Below are 19,313 nucleotides of genomic sequence, written 5' to 3'. Positions count from 1 at the left end.
GGGAGACATGCTTTTTCGAGGCATTCCAACTTAGTCTTTAGGGGTAGCGGCGCATCTGGTCTTGTCTGGGGTTCATCGCACATATCCATAGGCGGCAGTAGCTACTTAACGTCAGATCGAATGCACTCTCGTGTGCTACCCGTACTTCTATATTAAGTACTAGCTGACCCGGCAAACTTTGTACCGCCTCAAAATCTATTTATCAAATAGATTTCATATAAAATATAGCCTATGTTACTCGTGGATAATGTAGCTTTCAAATGGTGAAAGAATTTTTAAAATCGGTCCAGTAGTTTTTGAGCCTATTCATTACGATCAAACAAACAAACAAAGTTATCCTCTTTATAATCTTTTATATATATTTCTTATGTGCGTGTGTATGTCACTGAACTCCTCCTAAACGACTGGACTGATTTTGATGAAATTTGTTGTGTGTGTTCAAGGGGACTTGAGAATGGTTTAGATTCACAATTTAGTACGTGGGAAAAGGTTTTTTTAATAATTTTCAATATTAAATAATAATCTATTTAAATGATAGTTTTTCCCAACAGTTGGCGCTGCGATAGAATTGAAAAAAAATATTTTGTTATCATTGAGTTATTCTCGAACACGTGCTGAATCAAATATTAAATCAAGAGGTTTTGAGTGTTAAAAGAGTTTTGAAGTGTGCATAAAAAACTATACATTTTCCGAATTGAGTGGGAATCGTAGTGTGTATATTTCTTATAAATTTTGTTCACCCTTAATTTTTTTTTTATTTATATGGCAACACAACGTTTGCCATAGCAATAACAGCTAGTATTAGTATAGATATATAAAAAATAACAATAATTCGTATACATATTAGACATATTCCGTAGGCAAAGTTCACTAAAACAAACTTTAAACAAAAAACAAATCTCATTTATTCGACCGTTTATAAGCCGATGTAATTATAAAATTATGAATAAGAAAACCTATTTGCGTGCCTCAGCTGACTCATGCTGACGTCCTCCTCCCACTGAGATATCTTCCTCAGTTCTCTGCCAATCGTCGAATTATCACTGCACCTGGTTCCATGACCTACTTATCATTTTTAAATGTACTTGCAGATTTGTACATCGCACCTAATGACGTAAGTAATTATGAGTGGCCTGGAAACTCGGTGTAATTGTGGCAGAGTTTCGAATCCTAGGCCCGTACTGCGGAATCTAAAATCGAGGTTCGAAACCCAAGTCCGTGTTTCATTTTTTTTTAAATTCCGAACGTTTTGGAAATGAACTAGTATGTGTTTTATTGGTAAAGAAACATCGTGCAAACACCTTCACTGTCGAGAGTTCTTAAAAAGAGTTGTCAAATGTGTCTACCAATTAGCACTTCGCCAGCGCGGATAAACCAAAAATTACCAGGGTTCCGACCCTTATCCGATTATTTTTAACTAAAATAATTGTATAAAGGTTTCGACTCTTATACGCTTATTTTTTACTGGTGCCCATGCCAGGTTCATCATTAGAAATTAATTATCGCTTGCTGTAATGGTAAAGGAAACGTTAAACACGACATAGAGTTCTTTAAAAAATATCTGTAACTAATTTGCACTAGAATGCCTTGCTAGAATGACTTGCTGCTGGTGGTAGAACCCTTTGTGGTTCGACTCCGGCGGCACCACCGCCACACCTAGTTCTATTAGGTATAACTAGGTGTGGCGGTGGTGCCGCCGATAACAGCAGTGTTAGGCGCTGCTGTGTTCCGTTTTGAAGGGTGTAGTAATGGAGACTTTTCTGAGGCGTTCCAGCTTAGTCCTCAGGGGTAGCGGCGCATCTGTGGCCGACCTCAGGTAAGAATATCTAATCCTATCAAGGTTGATTACAGATGTCCATGGGCGGCAGTAGCCACTTACCATCAGGTGGACTGCATGCTCGTCTGCTACTCCTATATTGTAAAAAAAAAATCTCGGCCAGTGCACAGGACTACGGTCTATACACCTTTCATTCTAAAGGGAGGCCTGTGCCCAGCAGTGGGACATTGTAGCTAATACCTATTTCTTGCGAGAAATCCTTGCGTTTCGTTAGAAGGATGGTGATGCTGGGTACTTTGTCCTCAGTACTAATGTGCTTCTTACATCTTTCATCGTCTTCAATTACAATTTGTATGGAATGAGACGCAGATATCCAAGGACACTACGAGTACACTTACCAGCAAGTATGCATACTCATTTGCCACTTAAATTATTACAAAACAGACTTAGCTACGAGCACCAACATTTCTCTCGAGTAGTTGCCGTAAGTTCCGTGAAATTAGTATCATCGTCGAGTGGTGTTAGAACAACAATGAAAAGCAACGCGGCTTGTTCAAATGGATTTTCCCAAGTGCATAGTATTTGCATTTACTTCACTTTCATTCTGAAGGAGGTACGTTACATTATTATTGTTTATATTGCGACGACCAGCGTGGCGAAGTGGTCACCATACCGGTCTTTTTTTATAATATAGGAATCTGCTACTCCAGACGAGCATGCAATCCACCTGATGGTAAGTGGCTGCTACTACCGCCCATGGACATCTGTGATCAACCCCAGATAGGATTAGATATTCCTACCTGAGGTCGGACACAGATGCGCCGCTACCCCTGAGGACTAAGCTGAAACGCCTCGGAAAAGTATGCCTCCCTTACCACACCCTTCAAAACGGAACACAGCAGCGCCTAACATTGCTGTTATTAGGCAGAAATAGGTGTGACGGTGATGCCGCCGGAGTCGAACCACAAAGGGTTCTACCACCTTCAAACTGACGGGTCTGAAGGGTCTGACGCGCAGAGCGTCTCAGGTTCGTCCCGGCCAGACAGATATCTAAATGACGAGGATTTCTGTTCTGGGTCTGGGTATTTATGTATTCGTCTTTATATGTGTCCATGGCATGCAATATATAGGGAATCCTAGTGTGGGGCTGTGAGTAAAAAATAAAGAAATAAAGTATATAGGAGTAGCAGACGTGCATGCTGTCCATCTGATAGTAAGCGAGTTCTGCCTCAGGACATCTGTACCTGTTAGTATGAGTTTTTACGTTTTTACAAAAATGACTGTTTTTTATAATTGTTTACATATTAAACCATACATTTCCAATCAGCGCCCCTAGTGGACTGTATCAGAACTGTAATCAATCAAATCATTTGGAGTTAGATTCCTACCTGAGGTCGGCCACAGACGCGCTGCTACCTCTAAGGACTAAGTTGGAACGCCTCGGAATAGTATGTCTCCCTTATACTGTGACATATAACTTTATCATAATTCTAAAGATGAGATTTGTAACATCGACGTCGTCAACTCATTATTGTCCCACTTCTGGGCACAGGTCTTCTGCCGGAATGAGAAAAATTGAACCATAGTCCACCGCGCAGGTCATTTTCCTATTAGTAAATCTTTGAGAAGTTTTTTTATATTTCTGAGGTATGCAAGTTTCCTCACGATGTTTCCCTTCGCCGTTATAGCAAGTTATAATTAATTTCTATTGTGCAAATAACTTTTGAAAAATAAGATTTGTAATTTTAATAAAGAATATTTTGAAAATATTTTATGACCAGTTCAATGATAGACAACCCGAAAATTTCAAAGGGGCCCTTTAGTGTACTTATAAAAATTTAAAAACTAATGTAGTGCAATATTATACAAGTCCTGGTGTGGTCACATGCCATTTCAAATTGCATATACTGGTCTCGCAAACTTTTACTTATTATTGTTTTTTTTACTTTTATGAAGCACCAACAACAACAACAAAGAACAAAGTCAACATCAAACAACAAACCCGCTACGAACGTAGCGTGGTAGAACCAGAAAGTGGCCATAGCTCATACATACATAGTAGTAGAAGATCCGAAGCTAAGTCGAACTGGACCGAGCTGATAATAGAATGAAACTCATTTTATAACGAAATTAGTACATTGGGTAATACATTAAAAATGGGTTTGCTAAAAAAATCCTGGACAGGATAATTTTTTTTTTTTTTTAAATTAATTTTCATTTTGCAGACAACCCTATATCAACGTGTTCACAATAAAACAGCGCTTCTACTGATATAAAATTTTATCTATTATCATCATGAGTGAAAGTAGTTGCCAGCGAAATACCTGTTTATACCTGACAACCCAGTAGTTCGTCCACGTAAATAATAGGCAACCCAAAGCCTGCACATTCTGTATGTTTTTAACATTCACTCAGAATAGAATTTTCTTATTATCTTGATGTTGCAAAATTTAATTTTTAATTAAATTTTAATTTTTCAAAAAATAATTAAAATTATCCTGTCCAGGATTTTTTTAGCAAACCCATTTTTAATGTACTACCCAATGTACTCGTACTAATTTCATTATAAAATGAGTTTCATTCTATTATCAGCTCGGTCCAGTTCGATTTAGCTTCGAATCTTAGACCATAGGCTTGTCAGACGATATCACTAATAGTAGTTTTAGTGTCTGAAGGCAGACAGTCGTATTCGAAATAGGCCGAAATCAGTATTCAACTAAATAGAACTTCTGAAGTCGGTTACAGGCGGACTCCGGAGAACTAAGTTGGGCCGCCCCATTTAAATGTCTCTACCTTACTATAAGTAACTATAGCTAACCGTATTGTCATGAAGGTAATGTTTCCTAAAGGCTTTATTATTATTTTGAGCGAAACTGAGGATTTTCATAACAATTTGTATCTGTGTAATCACTCTTTGCATGACTAATACAGGTTAAAAATAAAACATTATTTTAAGTAAATAAAATAGAATATATTTCAATTAATAAATGTAAACTTACCTTCACGCACACGGAACAATGTACTTACAATATTTATAATCGCTGTCATTGTAGAATGTCTACGAACGTCTACGAAATTTTAATAATTAAAATTATAACCGTTGTAGGCCAAAATAATCATTTACTACGTATGAGTCATATAATGGAGACTGAAAGTAAAATCTATTGTAAATCAGTAGTTATCTGTGAACCAATCGTGTGTGTAAACAAATAAATAATTAAACAATCGAATATAGTTTGCAGCAAAGTAACAGAAAAACTTAGAGAAGTTCATTGTTAAGTTCATCTGGTTGATGGCATTTCGTGTGGGCCGACTCGCGGGCGCCTGCCAGGGACCGACAGGAATCTGCCAGGAAGCCTGGATCAGCGGCGCCGACGATACCGATTCGCACTCGCATCACCTCCGACCTTAACGTGTGCGGCGAGCGATACATGCGAAGGGATTCGCCAAATTTTTGGGCAAAACAAATAAAAGAGGACCGCAACGGTGTTAAGGCGGGCGTGTCTATAAAAGGCCGAGAGGGGGGTGCGCGGGGGTGGTAACACGATCCGCGAGCTCCAGCCGGCCGGCCGCCCTGGAGCCGCGTCCGGCGCGGGGCGCAGCGCGGCGGGCGGCGGGGGCGGCGGCGCGGGAGGCGGCTGGTGCGCGCGCGCCGCCCGCACCCGCTCTCACTAGTCGAACGGTGCCCGACCGGTAACGTAGCGCCGACTGCCGACCGAGAGACGAACCAGCGACAATGTCCGCCGTGGCGAAGACTTCCAAGTACACCTACCGCAGCAGCGGCGGCGGCACCACCGACGTCAACATCGAGTACAGCGCCGACCTGAGTGCTCTCTCCAGGCTGGAGGTACCGGCCTTCGAATCAGTGCAGTGCTTGTGAAGTGTTCGGGACGCATGATAGAATATGTTGTATTTTTCAGGACAAGATTCGTCTCCTCCACGATGATCTGGAATCCGAAAGGGAGCTACGTCAGAGGGTAAGATACCGTGCGCGCGAAATGTGATATGCGCGAGCGCCGCGTCCATAGCGGGCGCGCCGGCGCAGGTGTGGGCGGGGCGGACGCCTTTCGCACACCTCTATTAATATCGCCGCCCTCGATTTTACTGCTTCCTTGCGCCCTTCAGTAAAAATTAATCGATGCGCCACCCTTAAGGTTTTAACCCCTAAGTTTTCTAACAGTGTGCTTTTAACAAAACCAGTGTTATTAATACCTACCACTATGCTATGAAAATGTTTAAAATAATTGATATGAATTGAGTGTAAAGTGCAAAAAACGATAAAGCCTGAAAAAATCTAAGCTAAAACTCAAACTTGGTGTTGCAAAAACTTTGCTTTATTATGACTAACTTAGATATTACACAATATAATATATCATAATATAGTATAAAATATGCATTCATTAAAAATAATATTAATTAAAAAATATATTCATAATTTAATTGTTTTTACAATTTTTTATAACATACGAGGAAATAGTTGTATTCATAATATAGCATTTATTTTATATTTCATATTCATAACTAACATTTGTTTTTTACGGTTCGCCGCATACGCATTCGTTGTGCTATTTTTGGAACAGATGTGTTCTCGTGCACGCAGCATCCTGACTGCACGGACACTGAACACGGACCCGGGGCGCGTGCCCACCGCGTTATATTTAGTCACGAAACGAAAGCATTCACTGAAACCTCAACTTCTAGCTCGCCGGTCTCACTTTTGAAACTGGGCCAAATGATGCCCGTTCCCGTTGAGAATGCCACAATATTGAAATATAATAATAGATCGCGGTGTTAGTGGCGAAAATATCCGACTTAGTCACAGCTGCCGTGATACGAAACGATTCTTATTTTAGCCGGACACAATGTGGAAATATGCGAAGGACGTACCAAACCGTGGCGCCGTTGCATAATTCCTAGATTCCTGTAAAGATGTGAAATCTTGGAACAAGCTTTGAATACTCTTTTCTTCAACACCTTAACATACATCCTGTTAGAGAAATCATGATGTTATTTAAATTAAATTTTATTAAAACATGTTTATAGGTAATTCCATGAGTACTTTGATTACAACATTAAGTCACGCGATAACGGATGTATTCTAAGTTCAGTGCAATAACATAAATAAAACAGTATTAACATTAAAAATAATAGTTCATTTAAGGGCAAATTTTATATAAAATTAAAAAGTTCATTAATAGGCAACTTTAACATTCATACCATATTTTTAGCTTTTTTTTTAAATAACGGTAACATTTTTTCGCTAACCAACACACTAGCATTATCATATTTTATCGTTACTACTAAACTCATTAATGATACTTGGTGTTACTAAACTACGTATTCATTAATTACATTTAGTACATAATCATTATATTTCACAGATCGAAAGGGAGAAGGCAGATTTGAGCGTGCAAGTCATCCAGCTCTCTGAGAGGCTGGAGGAGGCCGAGGGTGGAGCTGAAAGTCAGGTAAACATACTTTTAATAAAATTTATTAGTCACAATAATATGAAGCAGGTAAAGTATTAGTGATTAAACCAGTCAATACAAAAATATTCCAAAAGATACGATTATAAGAGATCCTGAAACAGTGAACCAAGATAGAATGGACAGTCCCAAGATATGTTACAATAAATTGAAGATTTGGAAAACCCAGAAAGGTAACACTAACCGAGAAAAGTATTTCATTATATTTCCTAAAAATTATCTCAAAGTATAATGGGCCCATATTTTTATAAATACTTTAGCACGAAACTAATCTTATTTCAGACATACATACATATGTAGAAATACTATATTATATTTATTTTGGCTTTGCGATATTTGTCGTGTTCTTTTACAGCTATGCGAACTGCATTCAAGCTAAGCGATAGAGATATACTAACATATTTTTTTCAGAATATGACTACAATATTTTAGTGAAATTCAGGAAGAGATGTTCAGACCAAGAACCACAAATTGTTTTACAATGTAGAAAATAAAACGCTATCTAATTTCACGAGCTTCAGGTTTACTTAGAAGTAAACTTTCTATAATATAGTGAAACCTTAGCAATAATTGTAAATAGTAATGTTCAAATTCTTACCCTAACGAAGCTCATGAGGGTGCGGAATTTGAAATTGTCTTATATTTTTTCCAGTTCGAGATCAACAGGAAGCGCGATACTGAACTGACCAAGCTTCGTAAGCTCCTGGAAGATGTCCATCTCGAATCTGAAGAAACCGCCCACCTGCTCAAGAAGAAGCACCAGGAGATCGTGGTGGACCTTCAGGATCAGATCGACAAACTTACCCACAACAAAGCCAGGTAGGGATTCTTGAGTGTCTCAACGTAACGCCCGTTTGATTCCTTTTGCCCGTATGTACTAAACTTGCGGATTGCAACAGTTTAGATTTAAGAATTGCTATGCGAAGATTTACCATTGCGACAGTAAGCTCTGCGTCAAAAATAATCTCTTGTTAACACTATTTGTGTTAATTATTTACGTAAATTGCTGTTTCTTTGTCTCCAGGGCTGAGAAGGAGAAGGCCAAGTTCCAAGCTGAGGTCTACGAGCTTTTGGCCCAAGTGGAGAACGTGACCAAGGAGAAGATCACAATTTCGAAGACCTGTGAGAGGCTCGAAATCTCAATCAGCGAGCTCCATATCAAGATCGAAGAGCTGAACCGTACTATTGTAGACATCACCTCCCACAAGCAGCGCCTGTCCCAGGAGAATATTGAGCTCACCAAGGAAGTTCAGGACCTTAAGGTATGAAGGAGCTTTTTTAACACCGATAGATTTTCTCAAATCCAAACCACATTTAAAAGTTATACCGTTATAAGTACAAATGTGCTTCTTTCACGTCATAATTTGAAATGTTGGTATCTGCTAAATGATAAATCACTCTAGTAACAAATTGATATTTTCAGGTGAACATTGAGAACGTGGTGTACCTTAAGAGCCAGGTGATCAGCCAGCTCGAGGACTCCCGTCGCAGGCTCGAAGATGAAGAGAGGAGGCGCTCCATGCTTGAGGCTAGCTTGCACCAGGTAAAATCATGCAAATGCCTATAATAAACAAAATATGCTTACCATTTTCACATAGTTGACCGTATACCGTTCAAACAGAGTTAACATAAGTTATAATTTTTTAGGTTGAGATTGACTTGGAGTCCGTGCGTGTTCAACTCGAAGAGGAATCCGAAGCCCGTTTGGACTTGGAACGCCAGCTGGTCAAGGCCAACGGCGAGGTCCAGCACTGGAGGTCCAAGTTCGAGGCCGAGGCTGCTGCCAGGGCTGAGGAGATCGAGGAGATCCGCCGCAAGTACTCCGCTCGCATCCAGGAGCAGGAGGAACAGATCGAGACCCTCATTGTCAAGATCAACAATGTTGAGAAGCAGAAGTCACGCCTGCAAAGCGAGGTATGCCTATTAATTCACGAGACACATAATTAATTTATTGAAAATTTTAGAGTAGATATCTAAATAGTTTGATATTTAACTAGTAGAGTAAAAAAATAACGTGACATAATATAACTTTAAATTTTTACCTTCATTGGAATGCCAGTGGCGCCATCTGTCAAACATTGGTCGTAACAACTCAGAAACCTTCGTGGGCTCATGCACAACAACTTTGCTAAAGATCATCAAAGCACATGGTCAAATGCATTGTTTACGATTCTATACAAGGCATATAGGCAAACATTCAATTTTATATACATACTTATATATAAAGAAGATGTAAAATCAAAATAAATTTTCAACAATATTTATAAAATTGAAAATAAAACTTAAGTTGAACATCTACACAATACACTTTTTAATAAGAGAGCCTAAAAAATTAAATGTACAATAATTTCGTTTCGTCATTTCAGGTTGAGGTCCTCATCATCGACCTCGAGAAGGCCAACGGAACGGCTCGGGAGCTGCAAAAGAGGACTGAACAGCTGGAGCGCGTCAACATCGAGATCAAGTCGCGGCTGGAGGAGACCGTACAGCTGTACGAGCAGTCCCAGCGCGACCTCCGCAACAAGCAGACTGAGCTCCAGCGCATCTCGCACGAGCTGGACAAGACCCGCGAACAGAAGGACGCTCTCGGCCGCGAAAACAAGAAACTGGGTGGTAAGTTTGAAACTCTATGCTCTTGGGTTTAATTCATGATAGTGATATAAAATTTAGAACGTATGGAAATCTGAATTTGAAATAGAACCCTTTGTGGTTCGACTCCGACGGCACCACCGCTATAGTCTTCCGAGGTGTTCCAGCTTAGTCAGGGGTAGCGGCGCATCTGTTACCGACCTCAGGTAGAAATATCTAATCTTATCTAGGGTAGCAGTCCATAGGCAGCAATAAACATTTACCATAAGGTGGACCACATGCTCTTTTGCTTTTATTAGGATAATAAAAAAATAAATAAATACTCAGCTTTTAGGTAATTTAATTATTGATAGTTATTAACATATTTGGTGAAGTTAAACCACGATGAACTTGGTAGAACCTATGGAAATCTGAATCGGAATAGAACAATGATAAGAAATCGCAAACAATAAAAATAATTTAACATTTCCATTTTTCCACTAAAGCCTAAGATATCCAATAAACTTGCAAAGTTTCTAAAACTGATACTTGACTTAAATTTACGTTCAATTATTCATTTGAACTTTCGTATATGTAGCCAAAAGAAAAACGCTACTAAATTGAGTAGCGTTGAAAAATAAACACTTTTAAAAATCCTCCACTCATCTCAATTTATATTGACACACGAAACAATTATTCCCACATACGAAATTGGCACGGCCAACTCTGCTTAAAAATAGTCCAAAAGTAATTTTGATAAAAATATTTTTCAGTACTTTTATTACTTGTGAACATATTACATTTTCAGTGAATGTTATGGATAAACATTTATCCTATAAAACAATGTTTCAGGTAATCAAAGCATTTGAATACTTGTTACTTCTAACATTCAAATTTGATTTTCTAACCAATAAATATGCACTTAGTAAAATGTTTACCGAATTTGAGTAATTGATTTGGTTAAATAATTTACATTGATTAAAACAATTAAACCACGTTGTTATTTTATACAGTCAATAATGTTGATGTTTGATTATTATATCCAATTAATTATCCAGCCTTGTTTTCTCAAATAATTCGCCAAGTACGAGTCGAACTCGCACAAGAAGGATTTCGTACCATCAAATGTTCATACATTTAAATGTTCGAAATATTTTTTACTTATATTTATTCATTTTATTATTTTCAACAATACTTAGTTATATGACACAACAATACATGGCGTTGGGGTGATAATGACTGATACGTAAACAACGTATAATAAATAAAATATGTTTTATGGTTCTTATTTGTATTTACTATAATATCAGTTATAGTAGTAAACGGATTGTAATAATTTCAACCGTCTTCCTAGTGCGGCTTAACAGTTAGATCGAAAAATGCCATAAAAATCCGGATTGTTGTATGGAGACCCCCGTTATTATTCATCTTTATTTTATTTTTAGTATTTGTTGTAATAGCGGCCATTGTTATGCATCCTCACTTTTCCTCTCCTCATCCTCACTCAAAATTTCACGTGTCTGTCTATTACGGGTCCGGAGATATAGCCCTGTGACAGACGGACAGACAGCGAAGTCTTAGTAATAGGGATCCGTTTTTACGCCTTTGGGTACGGAACCCTAAAAATGCACAATTTACAATTTGACAATGAAAAGACACAAATTGATGAATACATATTATTTTTCTACGCTACTAAATTGCTTTTTGCTACAAATACGAAATAATAACTTTCCCGTCCAACGAAACTTCATACCTATTCTTATGTATTCAAAGTGATACTAATTATTCAAAGTAGGCACGATTATCATACAAATCACCCCATCACTTATTGGCTGACCTTAGACATACATATATTCAAAACGACTTATTACCAAGATGACACTCTTTTCTACATGTCCAATCTATTGGTATAATTGTATGTCTTTGTATGTATTACATAAATGCTTACTTTCAGACGACTTGCACGACGCCCGCGCCAATCTCACGGAGTTGACCCGCCGTCTTCACGAGCTCGAGATCGAGCTGCGCCGTCTTGAGAACGAGCGAGAGGAACTCACTGCCGCCTACAAGGAAGCGGAGGCCGTAAGTACTAGCTTAGATACTCCTGCAATCATAAATTCTTTATTTTGCGCCGACTTGAGAACGTGCGAGAGGAACTCACTGCCGCCTACAAGGAAGTAAATATACACTCTCTTCTTCTCTTCTTAGTCGTTCCTTCATGACTGAAGTTCGTGCCTGCTTTGGAAGTCTTTTATGCAGGTGTGCTGCATATCCAGCCAGTGTACTCGGTCGTCTGCTTTTCTAAAGCACTCCGTAACAGACATCTTGGTGAGGCCTTTGATCTGGTCAGACCACCTAGTTGGTGATCTTCCCCGAGGTCTTTTTCCCTCCACTTTCCCAACTACCATGATTTTTTCTAAGCAGTCATCTCCCCGGCGTGCTATATGACCAAAGTAGGACAGAATTCTTTGGAGGCAGGTGGTTGATAGCCTTGTTTTTACTTTCAGTTCTTTTAATACTGAGACGTTGGTTCTTTTTGGTGTCCATGGGATACGAAGCATTCTCCGCCAGCACCACATTTCAAAGGCGTCGATTTTCTGTAATTTGTAAGAACAATTATGGTCTCAAACATAGATTTGTAAACATTACTCACTCTTAACAAGAAAATGTAACCAGTTTTAACATTTGAAATTGTCTAAGTCTAAGCCTAGGCCGTAAGTACTCACTTAGTTACTCCTGCATTCATAAGTTCTTCATTCTGCGCCGCCTTAAGAACGAGCGAGAACTCACTGCCGCCTACAAGGAAGCCGAGGCTGCAAGTAACGAAGTAGATATCCCTGCAGACCATATCAGTGAAAAGTCCTTAGCTTAGTGTTGAGCTGATTTGAGAACGAGCAAAAAAATCTCACCGCAGTTTACAAGGAAGCCGTGGCTGTATATATTGATTTAGCTATTCCTGCATACGTCAAACTTGAAGATAAAAATACCCTTGCATATAACCCTTATTATCGAAATATTATGTTTAGTAAGACAAACGATTCTAAACTTTCGTATGTTGAGGTGATTGATGATAATTTTGAACTTGTAGGTAATATTATTGGTAATTAATCGATTAAGAGAGTTCCTTTCTTTTGACGAGATAATTGGACTGCTCAATAACTTAACGATGCCCTAGATATTTTATAAAAATTAGCTTGACTAATCTTAATTGAAGGACTAAATACAGAGAATTTAGAAGAGTATTTGTTTGTAAAGCAGGCAGATGTGAACGCAATATCGTAATGTTTAAATACTTTGGTTTTGTTTTAATCGTTCATTTAGCTAACGACGTAATTTAAAGAATCTAATCTTGTATTAATAAACTCACAGCGGATCTTTTATAGCAGCAATAAGTAGACCTAGATGAAAGAGTATGTTCGATAGTTTTCTAAATTTTATTAAAATTGTTAATATAATTGTTTCTAATGGTTTACTATTTCGAAAATAGCTCAGGTTATTTCTAAGTAATCAAATACGCGTTAGTCACCTTAATGTGACATGGCTACAGTATAAATATCTATTTTGGTAAAAGTAATTAGCAACTCATTGGCAGCAGTTCAGTGGGAGTCAACTGCAAACCAATTACACATAAACATTTGCCAGAGCATTTCAACCGATACCACCGAAAGGAATATTTTTAGACTCACGGGCAACAAACAAAAGTCTAAGACGTGGAAAAATCTTTTACTTTTCGTTCTAGACGACCCTGAGTTATTTTTAACCACCTCGCAATGCACTCAACTAGATTTTGAGCTAATTACTTCAGTACATAATGAAACCACTCAATGTGATAATTTACATGATAGTACAGAACATTCGGATTATACTTTCGCAAGTAGCTATTACAAATAAGAATATATACACAACAATTTTATAGAAATTTATAGAAAGATAATATACATTTTTAGTTATATTTACAGACCAAGCAATTATATTTTTACTTGTTTCAATAAAGCCAAAGGACATTTCGCATATCATCGCATATGATTCAGTGACTCAATGATTTTTTTTATGTAATGAAAGGAGAATATGGGCATGCAGGCCATTCCAAATGTACATAGTTTTATTTAAATTAGGTAATAGGTTACTTCCACTAATTTGTCTAATTACATCCGTCATACCAAAACACAGGTGCGCTAAACTGTTTAAGCCACAGAGAGAAGTTAGGGCAATAAAAGTGACGGTAGCATTGCCACTTGATCCACGAATAGCAGCACCTGAATAATATATAAGAAATGTTATTAAATGGTTGATTACATATATGATTGTAACGGTAGCATTGCCATTCTTGATCGACGAATTGCAGCACCTGAGTAATATATAAGAGATGTAATTAAATGGTTGATTACATAAATGATGGTCATTGCAGGGTCGCAAGGCTGAGGAGCAACGTGCGCAGAGGCTGACCGCCGAGCTGGGTCAGTTCAGACACGAAGCCGAACGCCGCCTCCAGGAGAAGGAAGAGGAGATCGAAGCCATCCGGTAAGACTAACTTGAGAACTTTATTAATACAAATTCAAATTCACAGCTCAATTTGTTAACAAAACTGTGCTTCAGTAAGCATGATACCATAAATAGATACATAAACACATGCCTATATCAAAGACACAAACTTACGACTACTTACAAAGATAGGCAACCCAAAATAAATATCTAAAAAAAGAAACACAGAGGAGTATCATGTTACACAACAAAAGTAGACTTACCATTATACTCTGAGCTGTTGGATAATGGAGATTAGTTTATTCTTACCTACAGGTGACTACACAATTACAAAAAAAACAATCAAACTAATTACATACCTTACACCACCCACAATTCTCACTAAACGATTTTACCCATTGAGCGATCATCACAGACTACACAACGAGACTGCTAAATAGGAACTGTATGCAGAACGTCAATATTGTGTTTGACACACCAATACACTCCACTGTTGAGTGACGAGCGTCACTCGAACCTGCACTCCTCAAACTTACCTACACAGCCATGACATGTTTTTACTGGACGAAAGCCAATTTATGTAGATGATATAATGATTATTGATGCAATCGATAAAGATTTAGACGATATAGTAAATTGTACTAAGCTATTTCATTGAAGATTTATACAACACTATCGTTATGTATGTACAGTTCCTGGTAATAGAGTATTTCCAGGATGATAAGACGCACATCCGCATATAGTGTAGCACCGAAATTTGGCACAAGCTCCATTTAAATATAACAGCTGCGTTGATTGGTGAATATTAGCGGTGTACATTTAAGAATATTGGCACATGGACTCTGATGAAATCTACAAAAGTCCGCATCATTTTGCCTGTGCCCCAGTTACAGTAACCTCGGGGCCCGTTGCCACACGTTTGTAATTTCAATCGGCACTCCGGTCATCGTTAATCTTTCAATCGACATATCATGCCACCTGTTAAGGTGCCCGATTACAAATGGAACAAACCGCCCACCGCTGTCTATGAAGATAATTATGGATACGGAATAAACTATTATCAACCGATGATTGACTATATAACGGCCAAAGAACATGGAGTAGCAGCCAAACCACCTCATTTGCCGTGGAACAACGAGAGAGGATTGGACAAGTATAGATTTAATAAACCAATCCAACCCTACTCCGAAGAAGACGTGTCTCGAATTTCGCACGAGGTGTCAGAGCAAGCGAAAAAAGATCTCAATACATTCACTGTAGGAAAAAGGACTCCCTTCTCAGTGATCGCAACTGCGGCAACGGCGAACGTTACGAAACACGTTGGAGCTGAAAGTGTTGTAGTGAAAACAAAAAAGAAGAAAATGGATAGGGAAAAAATTAAAGCAGAAAGACAAAAAAAGATGCTAAACGAAATCGAAAAGGAAATCGAATTGTACGATAAAAATGTTAATGTTGGTACCGAATTAAGAAGAAAAGCGTTACTGTATAGAGGCAAATCAGCCAAAGCTATCGCTCAGACATTACTTCAAGAAAGTCGCAAAAATGTTTCAGAAGGATTGTATATACCTCCTAGAATCCTAGATATGCATATCCCAAAAGTGAAAGTGCACATTGACCGAGACGTAAGTGATTTTAAGGAAAACATCCATTCAAAGTTATCTGAAACAAGAAGGTCGAGTTTTTCCGAACAACAATACATAGAATCTATGGCTCAAATTGCTAGAAGTGTACGTGCAGTGTCTCCAACGACGTGTATCGTCAAAATCGAAACGGAAATACCTGTAATAAGTAACGAATATATTCATAAGCTTAACGAATTAAAGGAAACCATAAAGCAATTTGAAAATCTGAGTATGCACTTTGCTTTCGATACCAGGTATAACAATGTGAGGATAATAAATGTGTTTTGTGTTATGTGATTAGTTTTTTATTATCGAATTGTTTGCAGCAAGCAGACCAGCATCGAGATCGAGCAGTTGAATGCCCGCGTTGTGGAGGCAGAGACCAAGTTGAAGACGGAGGTCACCCGCATCAAGAAGAAGTTGCAGATCCAGATCACGGAGCTCGAGCTGTCGCTTGATGTCGCCAACAAGACCAACATCGATCTGCAGAAGACCATTAAGAAGCAATCCCTGCAGGTAAGATTTCAAGTTTGATGTAATTAGATTCGAAATCCATAATTCGCATATTTATTTCTCCTGAAACAAACCCAATGCATTATTAATATAAAAACATTATACTAACTCGTTCAATAAATTTCAGCTCACTGAGATCCAGACCCATTACGATGAGGTACAGAGGCAGTTACAGGTGACGCTTGACCAATATGGCGTTGCCCAGCGCAGAATACAGTCTCTCACCGGCGAGGTCGAAGAGATTCGTGGCAACTACGAGCAGGTAACTTATAATAGTATATTCAATATCTCAACCTATCGCTTGTGTAAAATGTAGTAAGAATATGAATACGTTATTAAGATGACTAAAATGTGTCTTTTGTTAGGCCCTTCGTGCTAAGCGCACCGTCGAGCAAGCGTATGAGGAAGCGCAGACCCGCATCAACGAGCTGACCGTCATCAACGTGAACCTGTCCAGCAGCAAGGCTAAGATCGAGCAGGAGCTCGCAGCCGTCGCCGCTGACTACGACGAGATCACCAAGGAACTGCGCGTCTGCGACGAGAGATACCAGCGCGTTCAGGTATAATGCAGACCTTGTATTTTCTTCGTGTTATATAAGTAGTCTTTGCATATTATACACTCTCCTACCCTATAAATCGTTCTGAGAATCCGGAGTCCTGAACTCATAAATGTTGAATTTAAACAATTAGATATGCCTAGTTTAACTGTATCCTATAATTACCTTAATAATATTTCCGTATTTGGTACTTGCAACAAAATAAACAATTACATACATTTAACAGTTGATCTCATATTTTTTTGGTTGATGAAATTAGTTGTAGATTTGAGTAATTATGTGAGCAAAGGACTTATTTAAAATAAAATAATAAACCAATTAAACCCTTTTAAATATGGTACTAATATTGTGTTACAGACCGAGCTGAAGCACACCGTGGAACACCTTCATGAAGAACAGGAGAGGATTGTCAAGATTGAAGCCATCAAGAAGTCTCTCGAAATTGAAGTCAAGGTAAGGACTAGTACCTACTATTGCTGCAGTCTTATATATTCCCACTACTGAGCACGAGTCTTCTCATAACAATTGGACAAAGCTTGGAGTGTATCGCTCCAATATGGACTTCCAAAGCGAAGACAGGCACTGATGACTAACTTGTGTCAAGCTCTAATTCTTGATATCCAATAAAAGCACCCAGATACAATGGCTTATCGTGCCCACCGAAGGCGGTATCGTGCTTGAGCCACTAAAGGTCACCTATCCAAATACGAGTTAATTGATAAAACTCAGACAAAAATATATTACAAATAAATTCCATCATAAATTGGATTCTAATCCTGATAATAAATCTAAATATCTAAATTGTAACTTTAAATTTCAGAACATTTCTATTCGCCTGGAGGAGGTTGAGGCCAATGCCATTGTCGGAGGCAAGCGCATCATCAGCAAAATGGAGGCACGCATCAAGGACTTGGAGCTGGAGATGGACGAGGAGAAGAGGAGGCACGCTGAAACCATCAAGATCCTCCGCAAGAAGGAGCGTCAGCTCAAGGAAGTCATGATCCAATGCGAAGAGGACCAGAAGAACATCTCCCTCCTCCAAGACTCCCTCGAAAAGTCCAACCAGAAAGTCTGCATCTACAAGAGGCAGTTGACAGAACAGGTATGTTCAACCTAAAAAATGCGAATGTCTGCAATCGATCATTATACTTTTTCGTTTTATCATAGAAAATAATAATGACATATTAATAAATTTTATAAAATCTAGCCACTTATCAATCGTTCCACATTTTTTTGCCAACAGGAGGGCGTCTCCCAGCAGAGCGTAACGCGGGTACGACGATTCCAGCGCGAGCTGGAGGCCGCCGAGGACCGCGCCGATGTTGCCGAGAGCAACCTCTCGCTCATCCGTGCCAAGCACCGCACCTTCGTCACCACCTCCACGGTGCCCGGCTCCCAGGTCTACCTCGTGCAGGAGTCCCGCGCCTTGAGCACAGAGTGAGCGCCCCACCCCTCGCCCCACAACACCAGCATTTCTCTTCACCAGTCGATTACGGGGCGCAATTCCGGTCGGGTAAAATAAGCCTAGTCGTTCGTTAAGTGATGTTTGAGTTACGCGATAGATTGCGCTATGTGACTCTCGGGTCAGTGGCGCTATCTATCGAGCACCGCTGCCGGGACGGGCGCTCGGTACGTCGGCTCGCCCTAACGTTGCCGTGTCTCCACAGTACCTGGCCGACTACCGACCGTTCGTCCCGATACTTTTTTTATTGTAATGCAATCAATCAAATAAAGGAACCAAAAACTCAATAAGCTTTTTTTTTCAATATTTTTCTATTATAAGGTCACCAGCGCTACGAAATACAATGTCGTTACGTACCGTACTTTAGGTGCAGTAGTTTAATAAATGAATTATTTTATATTATAATTATTAATTTATTATTCGTGCAATGCATATTGTACGTCTGTAACTGTAACTTGTAATAATTAAAAATAAATGCTATTTATGTTAAAGAGTTAAATAAACAAAAAAAGAAAATAAAATTTCAAAAACAATTTGGGTTTTTATTTATTTCACACGTTAACTGTTTTCTCATTTAACATACCATGGTTTTTAAACGTGAAAGATAATTGTGTTATAGATAAATTGTTTATAGAAATTCTGTCTTCTACTTATCTTAAATCAATTTATAATTCTCACAACTCTCGCATAACACACACATATTTCTACATTGGTATTTTCAGACATGTTCAATTTACAACGTAAACAATAATTGTAATATTACAGACACTCATGGATCTAATAACTTTAGTCAACAATGTCAATGAATGTGAATGTATTCTAAATATTATTAATACTTCTACAATT

The 19,313-nt window shown here is 38.6% G+C and overlaps 1 protein-coding gene across 2 annotated transcripts; it reads left to right on the top strand.

Annotated features, from left to right (window-relative positions):
* Positions 1-5,411: 5,411 nt before the first annotated feature.
* Positions 5,412-19,000, top strand: Prm (Paramyosin). 2 transcript variants are annotated; one of them, XM_073074656.1, is made up of 16 exons: positions 5,412-5,624; positions 5,698-5,754; positions 7,159-7,245; positions 7,916-8,082; positions 8,288-8,525; positions 8,687-8,806; positions 8,911-9,177; positions 9,630-9,876; positions 11,786-11,913; positions 14,240-14,352; positions 16,262-16,451; positions 16,576-16,710; positions 16,814-17,008; positions 17,363-17,458; positions 17,826-18,107; positions 18,249-19,000. In XM_073074656.1, exons 1-16 carry the CDS (start codon positions 5,514-5,516, stop codon positions 18,444-18,446), a joined length of 2,631 nt encoding a protein of 876 aa, XP_072930757.1. In that variant the 5' UTR covers positions 5,412-5,513; the 3' UTR covers positions 18,447-19,000. The 2 variants fall into 2 exon arrangements, with proteins under 2 accessions (XP_072930757.1, XP_072930758.1); XM_073074657.1 differs by lacking the exons at positions 5,412-5,624; positions 5,698-5,754; positions 7,159-7,245; ... (5 more) ...; positions 11,786-11,913; positions 14,240-14,352 and adding an exon at positions 15,194-16,189.
* The last annotated feature ends 313 nt before the right edge of the window (positions 19,001-19,313 follow it).

Source organism: Epargyreus clarus, unplaced genomic scaffold, assembly GCF_041222505.1.
Source record: "Epargyreus clarus isolate Ecla_fem2 unplaced genomic scaffold, WU_Ecla_fem_2.2 ptg000007l, whole genome shotgun sequence".
Taxonomy (NCBI): domain Eukaryota; kingdom Metazoa; phylum Arthropoda; class Insecta; order Lepidoptera; family Hesperiidae; genus Epargyreus; species Epargyreus clarus.
This window is presented reverse-complemented; position numbering and strand designations above follow the sequence as displayed.

Coding starts and splice junctions, on each gene's coding strand:
- Prm (XM_073074656.1), top strand. CDS start 5,514: ATGTCCGCCGTGGCGAAGACTTCCAAGTACACCTACCGCAGCAGCGGC. Junction 5,625..5,697: donor GTGCTCTCTCCAGGCTGGAG/GTACCGGCCTTC, acceptor TGTATTTTTCAG/GACAAGATTCGTCTCCTCCA. Junction 18,108..18,248: donor AGAGGCAGTTGACAGAACAG/GTATGTTCAACC, acceptor TTTTGCCAACAG/GAGGGCGTCTCCCAGCAGAG.